At 42.5% G+C, this 16,008-nt stretch overlaps 1 protein-coding gene across 2 annotated transcripts in view; it reads right to left on the minus strand.

The window, feature by feature from the left end:
* Positions 1-589: 589 nt before the first annotated feature.
* The window catches only part of TCF20 (transcription factor 20), a 454,420-nt gene continuing 439,001 nt past the window's right edge, over positions 590-16,008 (minus strand). For both annotated transcript variants that reach the window (XM_073644069.1, XM_073644068.1), the window contains 4 exons: positions 7,795-7,888; positions 4,102-4,151; positions 3,218-3,308; positions 590-1,452 (listed from right to left, as the gene is read on the minus strand). In XM_073644069.1, the coding sequence (XP_073500170.1) occupies positions 3,261-3,308; positions 4,102-4,151; positions 7,795-7,888 (192 nt within the window). In that variant the 3' untranslated portion in view covers positions 590-1,452; positions 3,218-3,260. The remainder of the gene's footprint in view (positions 1,453-3,217; positions 3,309-4,101; positions 4,152-7,794; positions 7,889-16,008) is intronic.

Below are 16,008 nucleotides of genomic sequence, written 5' to 3' on the forward strand. Positions count from 1 at the left end.
ATAATGTGCACTACCTTTCCATTCATTCTAAACGGGAGCACTATAGATTGCTGAGTGCTGCGCTCGGGCTGATCTTCGGCACTCCCATTAGAATGAATGGCGCAGCAGTGTGCATGATCGACCAATCAGCCGGAGCGCTTCAGATCCAAGTATTTGGTGGGAGGCAAGTCGGTTGGACCCCCAGCAATCGGAAATTTATACTTAATCCACTAGACTAACTAACAACTTTCAAACTTCAGAATATCCCTTTAAAAAGCGTTTTTCTTCTTCATCATCTGCTTATGATCTAGCGACACTATATTTTTCAGTTCTGTGCCCTCCAAAAATGCCAAACTATCGCTTGGTAGTTAATCAAATAAAGGATTTACATTTTTTTTTCCTGTATATATTGACAAGTAAGAAATTCATAGGCAACACACAGAAAACTGAGAAAGAAAGTCAAATGATAAAATGACGTTTAATTTTTTTTTTCTTTTTAATTTTTTTTTGCATTAATTTTTTTTTTCTAGGAAAAAAAAAAAATTGACTTCCTTTGTGAAACACCTAAATTCAAATAGAGGCTCCAAAGGAAACCTGTTGGAAAGTCACCTCCCACCCTCTTCCCTCATTTGATCGTGTGGGCCAAGAAACACGAAATATAAAAAAAAATATATATATATATATATATATTTATACAGTCCATAGTTTAACTTTAAAAACAAAAAAAAGTATTGACCAACATGTTTTGCATTCTTACAACTTTATAACTGATCAATAAGTTTTCAAAAATGTATTTTTATGCTAAAAAAAATGAAGTATATACAGCTGTAAAGCAGAGCGGGCAAAAGGTGGGAGACAAATACAATACACTGACATCACTGCATTTGCATATTAAAATCTGGCCAGATTGTTTTATTTTATACAAGATTTACATGAAAGGGCCACTAACACAGCAGCTTGCGCTCTTTATGTTTGACGCACAGAATACATAGCCTGTGTAGAAACTTTCAATTTATGCATTTGATAGCCGAAAATCCTCATATGAAAGAATATAGATTAGGTGGGTACAGAAAACAACTCTAGCATGTTGAGCATCGGTTAAAAAGTGAACAAAATATTTTAAAAACTAAGTCTTTTTTTCCCGAACATAGTTTTTAAAAGGAAATTTAATCTGAACCATAAAAAGATTTTGCGTCTTTCCTTTTCAGATTAAAAATATAATCTATATATTTTTATTTAATACTTCCCTCCCATTAAATTACACAGCCATTCTCCTTTGTTATAAGGATGCAGATTGTTATGAGAACTGCGAGAAAAATTCCTTGATGACACATATTTTATGGATCACAGAGTCCATGGAAACGCTTTAACTAAGTGTGATGAATCCCAAGAGAAGGCAATGTCCACCCATAGAACTGGAGCAGATCGTTTAAGTGGTCTACGGTGTGATGATCCCCTTTAAAAAAGCTTTACCTAAAAGACAAAAGACCAAAACGCACCCTGAATAAATATTTCACATATAACTAACCATCTCGGAAAGTAAAAACAAACAGTAGTAGAAGGAACTCAGATTTCCCTTTGGCCTACGACTTGGGGATGTGTAAGATTGAGTGAACACTGAATGGTCGAGGTAACATTTTGTCAAAACTAAAATAACCTCCACTGAATGTATGAACCTCTTCATGACATATGATGTACATTTACATCATATGTTGTCTCCCTGACATCGATGCAGACTCTCCTGCCGAGTCCACATCTTTCCCGGCAGATGAGGGCTAATTTAATCAGCCCTCATATGCCTTTAACACCTTCACGCTGCTGTTATTTTCAGATTTCGTTTTTTGCTCTCCTTCTTCCCAGAGCCATAACTTTTTTATTTTTCAATATGGCCTTGTGAGGGCTTGTTTTTAGCGGGACGAGTTGTACTTTTGAACGACACCATTTGTTTTGCCATATGGTGTACTGGAAAATGGGAAAAAAATTCCAAGTGCGGTGATATTGCAAAAAAAGGTGCAATTTCACAATTGTTTTTTCTAGCATTAAATGCTAAAACTGAGTGAATGTTAAAAAAAAAAAAGCGCCATTTTCCGAGATCTGGGGCTGGGTCAGGGCTTATTTTCTGTGTGCCAAGCTGACATTTTTATTGATACAATTTTGGGGTAGATATGATGTTCTGATCGCCCATTATTGCATTTTGTTTTTTCTAGTTATGTCATTTAGTGATCGGATTAATTCTTTTTAGATATTGATAGATCGGCTGATTCTGAACTCGCTAATACCAAATGTGTGTATATTTGATTTTTTTATTGTTTTATTTTAAATGGGAAAAAAAGGGGGGTAATTTTTTAAAAAATTTCCTTTATATTTTTAAAAACTTTTTTTCTACTTTTTACTTGCTTCAATAGTCCCCTTAGGAGACTTGAAGCTGTGATCTTCTGATCGCCTGTGCTATACATAAAAAAATGCTGCCGCTGGGCGGCGCTCATAGCAGATCGGCTATGATAACAACAGGGGTCTCCTGCAGACCCCGGCTTGTTGTGTCAACCCATCAACAGCCAGATATCATGTGACGGGCATGCCGATGAGTGTGGTTTGTGCCGTGCTTCCGGCACGGCATGTTACATGCCGCTGTTGGAGTTTGACAACGGTGTTTAACATGTTAACAACCAAGGGTGGATCGCGATTCCACCCACGGCTGTTAGGGGCAAATGACAGCTGATCAGATCAGCTGTCATATGCCGGGAAAGATGCGGGCTCAGCACCAGAGCCAGCATCAAAGAGGGAGACACGTGAAGGGGTTAACAGCAGCAGGCAGGGCATATCTCAGTCTGCAGGCGTTAACCTGTTGAATGCCACTGTCACTCTGACAGCGGCATTAACACGCGACATTGGGGGTGCTTCATTCCACGCGCCTGTGAAGTGATCATGGGGTGCCACTGGGTTGCCATGAAAGCTGAGGGTCTGCTCAAGACCTCAATGCTTGTCCTGTGAAAGAAAGCATTTAGCAGGCAAAAGAGATGATAAAAGCGGCAATAAACTGCAGATTGCAGGAAATTTAACTCCCAAAGTAAATTTACAATGACACACTATTAAAGTCCAGCACCAATAGCTGTACATTTTTAGCACTGTGTCATTATCTGGTTAAGAAAACAAAGTGAAGTAGGCAAATATGTTGCATTTGAAATGCTAAAAATATATGGGACCATTTTACAGAGTAAAGCACCAACTGAATACCCACCTGTGCTTGAATTTTATGTCCAATGTTGATCCACAATTCCCCCTCAGCCCTGCTCTGGCTGTTCTGCTGACACACCCTTTATTGTCTTGGTCTAAGAGAAGGAAAAAGAAAAGGTAAGAAGAATAACTCAACAAAAGTGCATTCTAAATGTATAGTTTACCAAAACATGCATACAAAAAATATATCCTTCTCTGCACACAGTACAAAGGAAACTTTATAAAAGCTCCTTATGGTTCCCTTAAAAGAAAATTGAGGCTCAACAAGGATCAGAAAAAAAATGAATATTTTCCATGGGCAACTTCAGAGAAAACAACATTCAAATTAAAAAGAGGTGATGCATCAGTCACCTAGGAGGTTCCAATAGACATCAGTATATGGCAGACATGGAGGATATTTTTAGGCCTCTGGTTGACAGCAGCCCATTGGCACCTTGTGATCACACTGTTAGATGGTGTACAATAAAATAGCACAGACAGAACATTGTACTGACCGGAGTCACTGCTGGGGCCACACATCGCTTTGATTCCTGCAGATGCTGGAGGAGCTCTGCAGTATTACAACTGGCTCCTGCTGTGAATGGCATGGGCACAACTCCTGTTCCTGTGATGTACATGTATGTCCTGAAGTGGTAAGTTACACGGGCCTCATTCAAATATGTGTTTTTCAACTATGTGCTCGACCCATGCTTTTCACACATAGAACACATACCCATTATAATCTATTGGGCTGTTCATGTATCCATTTTTATTTGGATTTTTTTTTGGTGAAATCTTTGCGTATGCGTGTCTACTGAACCTCTGGGGAAGGGCACACAATGCATGGAAGGATTAGCTAAAATAGAACACAAAACAGGCTTTGCGCTCTTGTAGAGCCCCTTTCCTTACCTTGTGCTTGGGGCACCGTACAGAGAAGTTTTCTTCATTTAGTAAACATTCTGCAAAAGAAACAACAGTTATCTGCCGCTATTTGACCTTGCCATTCCACCCCCTTGAAATTGCAAGTACTGCAAAGCTACACTAGCATGGCTGCAGATGTGGAAAATGCAGCAAAAATACCAGCGTTTTATGTAAAATATAGTAAAACGCTGTACTCTGCCAGCAGCATCCGGTACATACCACGGCCATGAAACATTAAAACCAATAAAACTCAAAACGGAAAAATATTACACTATATTGCTATCAATGAAATTTAGAGAGGGAGTGCATTGATTCACCATTCCTAACCAAATAAACGTACCCCTATTGCAGTTTAACCCCTTCCTGCCAAAGCCAGTTTTCACTTTCCTGACCAGACCAATTTTTGTTCATTCTGACCAGTGCCACTTTATATGGTAATAGCTCTAGAATGCTTTAACGTATCCCAGTGATTTTGAGATTGTACTTCATGATAGTACTAAATTTAGGTCGATATGACATGCATTTATGAAAATATCTAACAGTTGACATGTAAAAATTCCCAATTTTCGAATTTGAAACAAAAAAATAAAAAACATTTTTTTTTATTATTTTTACTACTGTTTAAGCCCCTATTTTTTCTTTTTGACTAGAATAAAAGGAGAAAAGGGACCATATAATTTGTTTTGCAGTTTCTCCTGAGTACACTCATGCCCCATATAAAGTGGCAGCACTGCTGGTAGGCAGACAGGGGGGCACGGCCAAAAGACAGGCTGGCGGGCACAGCCAAAAGACAGGCTGGCGGGCACGGCCAAAAGACAGGCTGGCGGGCACGGCCAAAAGACAGGCTGGCGGGCACAGCCCCTTTAAGAAGCAGGGAGCGTGCGCCCTAAGCACAGTGCCCCCGGATCTGCACGTGGTGCGCGCACCCAGGGCGGTCACAGCATGGGAGACAGGAGAAGGAGCGGTGGACGCAGGATCGGGGCGGTAAGGGGATCGGCGTCTCTGCCGGGCACTCTGATCTAATAGTTTTATTGTTATTTCTGCTATGTCAGAGCCCTTATTGGGACCAGTAGCACTACATGTACAGTACCAGTAAAGAGTTTGGACACCTTTTCATACAATGTTTTTTTCATATTGGGATATTCACATAGTATTTTTCTGCTTTGACTGAAACTAAGACGACCAAGACTCAGACTAAGGAAACAAGGAGTAAAGAAATATGTGGAAAAAAAAACAGAGTGTGTGTCAAACCTTAGATTCCTCAAACTTCCCCTCCTTTTACTCTGATCACAGCTTTATACCCCATGGCATTCTCTCAAGCAGCGTTATCAGGTAGTCAGCCGGCATGGCTTCAAATAGATATGTCTTGTGAGTAGTTCATTTGAGGTTTGCGACCATCATGTGTTTTGCAGAGACAGTATTGGTACACAGCTCCATATAGTGCTGAGAAGTATTCCACAACTGTTCTAAGCCAATATATGGCAAGAACCACTCACATAAGTACAGAGAAAGGAAAATCTGACATTATTAGAAGACGTGAAGGTCAGTCAATCTGGAGGATCGCTAAAACTTTGAAGGTATCCTCAAGTGGAGTCAGGAAAACACTCACTCACTATGATGAAACTTGATCCCAAGAGGACTGCTCCAGGAAAGGAAGACAAAGAATTAAAAGGGTTGTACCATGAACAAAGTTGATTTAAACACATCCAATAAGTTTCACATTGGATGTGCTTAAAAAATGTTCCTGTGCTGAGATAATCTTATAAATCTGCCCCGACTCTTTGCTGTGTAATGGCTGTGTCTGACTGTGCAGGAACATTGTCTGATCATACCACATCTCCTGGGCAGGGGAGGAAGTAAAAGAGTATACAGACAGGACATGTAAAACAGCTAACGAGTGCTCATTATCTCTAGGAACGCCTTCAAGACCGATGGAAAGCCATTCTAGGTGACAACCTGATGAAGCTTCTTGAGAAAATGCCAAGAGGGTGTAAAGCTGTTATCAGAACAAAAAGAGGGTACTTGGAAGAATCTAAGGATAAACGGGTGTTAAACCATAATATGTGTTACTTTATTCCTTTTTTTACATATTTCCAACCTTTGTGGTTTTGCGGCTTTCAATCTGAATCTACAATGTAAACATTCCAATAAGTCAAAAAATAAGTATGAACAGGTGTCCAAACTTTTGACTGATACTGTGTGGCATTGCTGTACAGAGGAGAACCCACGTAATTTATGGGATTAATGGCTCCAGAAGCACAAGGTGGGCATAGTGTAATAAGAACGCAGTTGATGTTGCAGTGTGAAAATAGCAAATATTTTATTTTAGTAATTATTTTTGGAAAATACTTGTAGCTTCAAAATTGTCACTACACCTGTAGATGAATTCCCCCAGGGGTGTAATTTCCTACTGGAGGTTATTTGTACGGGGTGGGGGGGATTCTGCTGCTCTGGCGCCAAACGGGCTCTGAAAATGGCACCCGTAAGGTCTGAACTACATAAGTCACATGGAGCTCCTTCCCCTTGCAAGCAGTGCCATGTGCCCAAACAGAAGATTCTGATTGCATATGGGATATTGCCATAGTTTGAGACAAGTTTTGCAAAAAAATGTAGGGTCCATTTTCTTTTATTACCCACTTGCTAAAATGAAAAAATCTGGAGCTAAAACATTTTAGTGGGGATTTTATCATTATATTCATGACTCTATAATTATAACATTCTGAGAAACCACTGTAGTGTCAAAATGCTCAATTCAAGCAAAGGCAGCAAGCCTTAGTTAGATCTCTCAGTTCAACAAATACACACAAGGGGCCATGACAAAGGATGATCTGTGCATGCTTGAGGAGGAGAAACTCCCCTGAGATGTCGCACAGGTCTGCAGACTTTCATTCCACCATGCAATGTCTCAGCAGAATGATGTGGATGCCTTACGCATTGTGGATACTAAAAAGGTGAAGGTCTTCTATCAACTGATTCATGCATTTATACAAACACTTAATAAGAGAAATTATTCATAGCTTTGAAGAACCATCCTCATGTGTATTTGTTCTTAGAAATGTTCACCAAACCCCTAGATGAATTCATTGAGGGAGGTCATTTGTAAAATGTAAAACCCACTTTTGGGTGGGATGTGCTGTTCTGTCACCTCAGGGCTCTGCTAATTTAACATGGCACCCACATAATATACCACCAACATCTGCACTCCAAAATGGTGCTCCTTCCCTCTCTGAGTTATGTAAAGTGCCCGAGCAGTAGTTTCTGACCACATATGGCACATTGGCATACTTCGGAGAAAAATAACCCAATAACCTGTTACGCAATTTCTCCCATTACTCCTTAAGAAAATAAAAAATTTAGAGCCAAAGCAACATTTTAGTGGAAAAAAATATTTTTAATTTTCATGGCCTAATGTTCTATAATTCTGGGAAGCCCCAGTGTGTTTAGAACCTCGCCATATTTATGGTAAGTGCGGGTATTTCTGAGCCTTGTACTAATACTTCATACTGAATAAATAGAGATGCTCTGAAAAATTCATTTCCATTTCTTAATAATTTGCACATCATTATGTCATCCTGTGATTTCTATAATTCCAAGACTTTTCTTTCTTGGTGTTACAATTTCATTATCGTTTAGAGCCATGGAAAGGAGACTTGTGTGTTACTGTAACAACTCTGCCCTTACCCGAGTCCATGGCACATGGGAAGTGGTAGCAGCAGACACAACCCTTATTGAAGCAGCCTAGGGTAGCTCCAGGTTCCTGGCAGTGAGCACAGATCTAGACAAGAAAAACACAAGTGTAATCAGTAAACCAGAAAATCCCTTCCCCAAACACAGACAAAAAAGCAGAACATATCTACATGTGCCTGCTGCATTTTTATTTTCACAAAGTCAACAGTGTACAAAGCATTGTGTGCCCCCCATTATTAGTCCCCAGAAAACAGACAAGTGGGGCCTGGCCGGGGCCGGTGAGCGGCATGGCAGAGCGGGATTCGCGGCTTTCCGGTGTGTCCGGCCATCTTCCTGAAGCTGTGAACTACAGGAAGTCTGCACATGCGCCAGCTCGAGCGGCCATTTTCCTGTAGATCACAGCTTCAGGAAGATGGCCGCACACACTGGAAAGCAGAGCACGCCGCTCACCGGCCTCCAGCATCTCACCTCTTCTGCTGCTGCCGCCGGGTTCCTGAAGGTGGGAGGAAATGGAGGGCCCTGCGATCCTGCTCCACCACAACTATCAGGTAAGCTCTACGTTCGGACCATAAGACGCACCCACATTTTCCTCCCAAATTTGGGAGGGGAAGGAGGAAGTGCATCTTATGGTCCAAAAAATACGGTAGTTTAATTTTTATGGGGTTTACTATGCAGTTTAACGGAAATAACTTTATTTTGAAGATTGATACAATTATGGTGATACCCAATTTATACTTATGTTTTACTTTACTATTTTTGCACAAGAATATCACTTTAAAAATTTTTCTTTTTTGGTTGTCATTGTGAGCGCCATAAATGTTTTCATTTTCCTGAATAAAGAGCTGAATGAGGGCTTGGTTTTTTGCACAACGAGCTGTAGGATTTTTGTAGAACTTTGGGATACATACTTTTTTTGATCACTTAATTTATTGCGAGGCATGAGAAACAGAAAAGAGCATTTTTATATAGTGGTTCATTTTTTATTTTTATAGAATTCACCATTCATAATAAGAATTTTCTATTACAGGTAGTTACAACAACAGCAATATCAAATTAGTATATGTAAATTTTTATTATTTTTAAAGACTTAAAGGGGTTGTCTGGTACTTTTAAAAATATGCCAATGTGTTTTAATGATAAATAGAAGCTTCTTTCTAATTACCTCACAGGCAGCACGTGACCCCCCGCTGCAGCCGGCTCTGACATCCGCTGACGTCACGGCAAGTCCAGGCTGCAGCAGAGGGTCCCTCTTCCGCGTTCCACCGGTGGCTGCTGGGTTGTGGGCGGGGTTATTCCCCTGTGTCACACCCGGCATCCACCGCGCGCTCTCCCTCTCTCCATTCATTGGGAAAGCGGGCTGTGGATGCTGGGTGTGACGCGAGGAATAACCCCGCCCACAACCCAGCAGCCACCGCGAGGACCCCAGCGCTGAGTCATGCCTCACTTGACGTGACGTCAGCGGGGGGTCACGTGCTGCCTGTGAGCGGCCACTGATAGCGCCGCTCACAGGCAGAAACAGAACCAGGAGGTAATTAGAAAGAAGCTATTTATCTTTAAAACACATTGGCATATTTTTAAAAGTACTGGACAACCCCTTTAAAGGATTGCATGCCCAAGTCCTCTTGTTGGACCAGTTAGTATTGTGTAAAAAAAATAACGCTATATGAGTAAAATAAATAAATTATATAGTACAAGAGATTGCAGGCTCAAGTCCCCAAAGAGAACTACAAAACACAATGAAAAGTTTAAAAAAAAATATATATAAAAGTACAGCTCACCTCAATATTTCCACTTTAAAAAAAAAACAAAACAAAAAAACACGTGGTATCACCGCATATGTAAAAGTCTGATCTATCAAAATATTAAATCAATCCAATCAGTAAATAGCGTAATGAGAAAAAAAATCTAAAAAACGCAAATATTGGGTTTTTTGGCCACCATGATACTGCAAGTAAATGCAATAAGAAGCGATAAAACATTGCATCTACCCAAACATAGTTTCAATAAAAAAATCAGCTCAAGATGAAAAAACAAGCCAAAACACAGCCCCAACAACCACAAATTTAAAAAAACTATGGGTTTAAGAGAATAGCAGCAAGCAAAATATTTTTATATATAAGTTTTCAAAAAAATGTTTCCACTACTTAAAAAAAATAAATAAATCACTATGCATGCTTGGAATCGTGATAAATCGCACTGACATGGAGAATCATATTTCCAGGTCAATTTTACCATATAATGACCGCTGTAAAAACTAGGGGCCCAATACATTAAGACCAACGTTCACACCAGTGCTGGTGAGGAGTTGGGCTGGAATGACACGCCTGTGATTCATAAGCAGGGGTATGCCTCTACATGAATCAGGAGCTGTATCAACGAACCGATGTAGAAGAAGAAAGGTGTCTAAACGTCCACGCTCCTCCGCATACAATGATAATCCAGTGTCCGATGGATAGATGTAAGAATTTTATTAAATAAAAGCCACATTCAAACGCGTTTCGCGGACGTCCTGTCCGCTTCCTCAGTGAGCAGCTTGTATGCGGAGGAGCGTGGACATTTAGACACCTTTCTTCTTCTACATCGGTTCGTTGATAAATTTTGGAAACCCTGCCAGGGTTGGTGTTATCTGCAGCTCTCCACATTCGCTCTTATATGTGTTATGCATTATCTCAACACGACAAGGTGAACGTTCTTTTTATTATTCAACCATTGTTTCGTTGGGCAACAGCACCATTTGCGCCCCTATTCTATTTTGTTTTATAGTATGAATCAGGAGGGGCAGACGAGCGGCATGCACCTCTGTCTGAGCCTCGCCACAAATCCTACTCCAGTCCCTGCTAGAGTAAGATTTGTGGCTTAGCGAACACCACTACTCGTCATGAATTTTACAAGCGGCAGTCGTCACATCCTGTCTCGCCCCTATTCTTTCCAGAAAGGTATTAATTTATGAATGAACTGAAGCTTGTGTTACCAGGTGGGGGTGCATCCCTACAGTCTGACTCTACAAATTAAAGCAGCATCCATGTTTTGGACAGACATACAGGTGCTTCTCACAAAATCAGAATATCAAACAATTAGTTTATTTCAATTCATCAATACAAAAAGTGAAACTCCTATACAGGGCCGGCTCCAGGTTTTTCTGGGCCCCGGGCGAAAGAGTCTCAGTGGACCCTTTTAACACATACACGATTCATGATGCACAGATACTGCGGAGAAATATATATATATATATAGTACACAGGGCCAGCCTGCCACCTCATCCTTCACATATGCAGACATGCGCACGCAGACACGCGCACACACACGGTACGCAGACACGCGCACACACACGGTACGCAGACACGCGCACACACACGGTACGCAGACACGCGCGCACACACACGGTACGCAGACACGCGCACACACACGGTACGCAGACACGCGCGCACACACACGGTACGCAGACACGCGCACACACACGGTACGCAGACACGCGCACACACACGGTACGCAGACACGCACACACACGGTACGCAGACACGCACACACACGGTACGCAGACACGCACACACACGGTACGCAGACACGCACACACACGGTACGCAGACATGCACACACACGGTACGCAGACACGCACACACACGGTACGCAGACACGCGCACACACGGTACGCAGACACGCGCACACACGGTACGCAGACACGCGCACACACGGTACGCAGACACGCACACACACGGTACGCAGACACACGCACATACAGACAAACATTTTTACACAAATTCTTAAAGACATATATAAAACAGACAAATATATATACACAGTCATACACACTGACATTCACATACATGCACTCACACAGACCCATTACAAGTATTTTTAATATGGGGATTGGGGAAGCCTCACTCACCTGTCCCCGGTCCAGTGTCCTGTCCAGCAACTCCTCAGGTATGGGGCAGTGCAGGGCCCCCGGCGTGTCACAGATTTCATGGCCCTGGACCATCAGAGGGGCCCACTTGCGGTCGGGTCCGGGCCGCTCCCCCCCCCCCATCTGTGCAGGACCTCCGCTCCGACGGTGTTTGATGGCACTCCCCCAGACATGGCTGCGCGCTGTGCGACTGTGTCTGCTAGTAATGACGCGGCAGGGGCGACACACAAGCAAAATTAAAGGTGCAGTGCCGTCGACCCTGCCGTGTCATTACTAGCAGACACAGCCTGACAGCGCGCGGCCATTTCTGGGACTGGGGGAGTGCCGGCAATTAAGCAGCGCCTGCGTCACTGAACAGGTGCCGAAGATGCGGCCATGGCCCCGACAGTGAGTGGGCGGGTGGGTGTGTGGGCCCGGCCCCGACAGTGAGTCAGTGGGCGGGCGGGTGTTTGGGCCGGGCCCCGACAGTGAGTGAGTGGGCGGCTGGGCCCCTCTGATTTTCCAGGGCCCCGGCACTTGCCCGGGTACGCCGGGTGCTGACGCCGGCCCTGCTCCTATATTATATAGAGTCATTAAAAACCGTGATCTATTTCAAGTGTTTATTTCTGTTAATGTTGATGATTATGGATTACAGCCAATGAAAACACTAAAGTCATTATCTGAGTAAATTAGAATACTTTATAACAATGGCTTGAAAAATGATTTTAAAATCTGAAATGTTGTCCTACTGAAATGTAGTCGGAGTCGGTGTCATGGAAATTGAGAAGTCGGAGGTTTGGCTTACCGACTCCACAGCCCTGGACCCTGTAAACCGTTATGAATTTGATCTGTGAAACATGGTGTCATGCCCTAGGGAGGAGTGGCAGCATGGGGACATCTATAGACAAAAGTATATATCTGACACCACCGCCAATACTGGCTATGAGTCTGATTTTAAGTCCTGGAGTATGGTGGGTAGAACACTGGTGAAGACTGGGCCTACACCCTTCCGTAGCCCAATAAAAGACAGACAACACAGGTAGAAGTCTCCTTACTAGAATGACTCTGCTACAACCAGAATACGTATCCAAACGTTGTACAGTAGGGTCCTGCCTTACTTTTAACCACTTTCCGACGAGGTCAGTAATAGTAAGTAGCTGAGCCCTGGGACTTATGGACCAGCTACGCACTATTATGCATAATGCGATCGCGCACGCACACAAGCGGTGCGGGGCGATGCCACCGGGTGTCAGCTGATTGTTAGGGTTGGGGTTAAGGTTGGGGTTGGGATTTTTTCAAACGTAAAGGAAAAAAAAAAATTATGGCGACCAGAGTTTGCATCGGGTGCTGGGGTATGCACTGAGTATCGTAGGTATTCGAGTGACATGCTCGAGTCTCTGCCCCATATGCTTCGCGGCCAAAAAAAACGTTGCTGGGATCGCCTGTCATGCACAAGTGATCCCCGCATGTTTTTTGGGGGGGGTGTCTAACAACCATGAAACATGCGGGGCAGGGATTCGAGCATATCACTAGAGCACCCGCGATACATGGTGCCTACCTGGGTATCTGATGCAAACTCAACTTATTCAATATGACACCTTATTCAATATAATGACCTAATGTTATCAAATTCTGTCGTACCTCTTGGTTCAAAATGTACACTATACCCCTTGATAAAATCCTTGAAGGGTCTAGTTCCCAAAATGGAGTCAATTATGGGAGGTTTCCACTATTTAGGCACATCAGTGGCTCCCGAAATGCGACATGGCGTCCGCTCTTGATTCCAGCCAATTTTGCGTTCAAAAAGTCACAAAGTGCTCCTTCCTTTCTTAACAAGGACGTGCGCCCAAACAGTGTATTTTCCCAACATATGGGGTATTGGCGTACTCAGGAGAAATTGCACAACAGTTTTTAGGTTCCATTTTCTTCTCTTACCCTTGTGAAAATAAAAAAAATTGGGGCTAAAAGATCATTTTTGTGGAAAAAGTTAGATTTTTTTATTTTCACGGCTCCATGTTCTAAACTTCAGCGAAGCACCTGGGGGTTCAAGGTGCTCATCACACATCTAGATAAGTTACCTGAGGGGTCTAGTTTGCAAAATGGTGTCACTTGTGGGGTAGGTTTCCACTGTTTAGGCACATCAGGGGCACATCCGCTATTTATTCAAGCAAATTTTACATTCAAAAAGTTAAATGGCGCTCCTTCCCTTCCGAACCCTGCCGTGCGCCCAAGCAGTGGTTTTCCCCCACATATGGGGTATCGGCTTACACAGGAGAGATTGCACAACAAGTTGCATGGTGCAAATTCTCCTGTTACCCTTATGAAAATGCAAAACTGGGGGGTTGAAGCACATGGGGGTTCAAGGTGCTCACTACACATCTAGATAAGTTCCCTGAGGGGTCTAGTTTACAAAGTGGTGTTACTTGGGGGGGGGGGGTTCCCACTGCTTAGGCACATCAGGGGCTCTTCAAACGCAACATGGCGTCCGCTAATTATTCAAGCAAAAAAAAAAAAAAATTAAAGTCTAAAAGTAACATTTTTGTGAAAAAAGTTAAATGTTCATTTTTTTCTTCCCCATTCCAAAAATTCCTGTAAAGCACCTGAAGGGTTAATAAACTTCTTGAATGTGCTGATGTTAAAAGTACAGTCATGGCCAAAAGTATTGAGAATGAGACAAATAGTAATTTTTCCAAAGTTTACTGCTTCATTTTTTGTAATGGCAATTTGGATATACTCCTGAATGTCAAAGAGTGATCAGCTTAACAGCAATTACTGTACTTGCAAAGTCAATATTTGCCCAGAAAATGAACTTTAACCCCCAAAACACATTTCAACATCATTGCAATCCTGCCTTAAAAGGAGCAGCTAACATCGTTTTAGTGATTGATCCATTAACACAGGTGTGGGTGTTGATGAGGACAGGGCTGGCGATCAATCAGTCATGATTAAGTAAGAATGACATCACTGGACACTTTAAAAGGAGGCTGGTTCTTGGTATCATTGTTTCTCTTCAGTTAACCATGGTTATCTCTAAAGAAACACGTGCAGCCATCATTGCACGGCACAAAAATGGCCTAACAGGGAAGAGTATCGCAGCTACAAAGATTGCACCTCAGTCAACAATCTATCGCATCATCAAGAACTTCAAGGAGAGAGCTTCCATTGTTGTCAAAAAGGCTCCAGGGCACCCAAGAAAGACCAGCAAGCGCCAGGACCGTATCTTAAAACTGCTTCAGCTGCGGGATCGGACTACCAGCAGTGCCGAGCTTGCTCAGGAATGGCAGCAAGCTGGTGTGAGTGCTTCTGCACGCACTGTGAGGCGGAGACTCTTTGAGCAAGGGCTGGTTTCAAGGAGGGCAGCAAAGAAGACATTTCTCTCCAGAAAAAACATCAGGGACCGACTGATATTCTGCAAAAGGTACAGGGAGTGGACTGCTGAGGACTGGGGCAAAGTCATTTTCTCTGATGAATCCCCTTTTCGATTGTTTGGGACATCTGGAAAACAGCTTATTCGGAGAAGAAGAGGTGAGCGCTACCACCAGTCTTGTCTCATGCCAACTGTAAAGCATCCTGAAACCATTCATGTGTGGGGTTGCTTCTCAGCCAAGGGAATCGGCTCACTCACAGTCTTGCCTAAAAACACAGCCATGAATAAAGAATGGTACCAGAATGTCCTCCAAGAGCAACTTCTCCCAACCGTCCAAGAGCAGTTTGGCACCCAACAATGCCTTTTCCAGCATGATGGAGCACCTTGCCATAAAGCAAAGGTGATAACTAAATGGCTCATGGAACAAAACAGAGATTTTGGGTCCATGGCCTGGAAACTCCCCAGATCTTAATCCCATTGAGAACTTGTGGTCAATCATCAAGAGACGGGTGGACAAACAAAAACCAACAAATTCTGGCAAAATGCAAGCATTGATTATGCAAGAATGGACTGCTATCAGTCAGGATTTGGTCCAAAAGTTGATTGAGAGCATGCAAGGGAGAATTACAGAGGTCTTGAAGAAGAAGGGGCAACACTGCAAATATTGACTTGCTGCATTAACTCATTGTAGCTGTCAATATAACCTATTGGTACTCATAATATGATTGCAATTATATTTCTGTATGTGATATAAACATCATACAAACACTAATAAAAACCAGAGGCCAGCAGATCATGTGAAAATATAATTTTCGTGTCATTCTCAAAACTTCTGGCCATGACTGTAGACATGTGAGAAATGTTATTTATTGACTATTTTGTGTGATATAGCTCTCTGATTTAAGGGCATAAAAATTCAAATTTTGAAAATCGCCAAATTTTCGCCAAATTTTTGATT

The sequence above is a fragment of the Phyllobates terribilis genome, unplaced genomic scaffold (assembly GCF_046119375.1).
Source record: "Phyllobates terribilis strain yellow unplaced genomic scaffold, ASM4611937v1 Scaffold_8__6_contigs__length_399053987, whole genome shotgun sequence".
NCBI lineage: Eukaryota > Metazoa > Chordata > Amphibia > Anura > Dendrobatidae > Phyllobates > Phyllobates terribilis.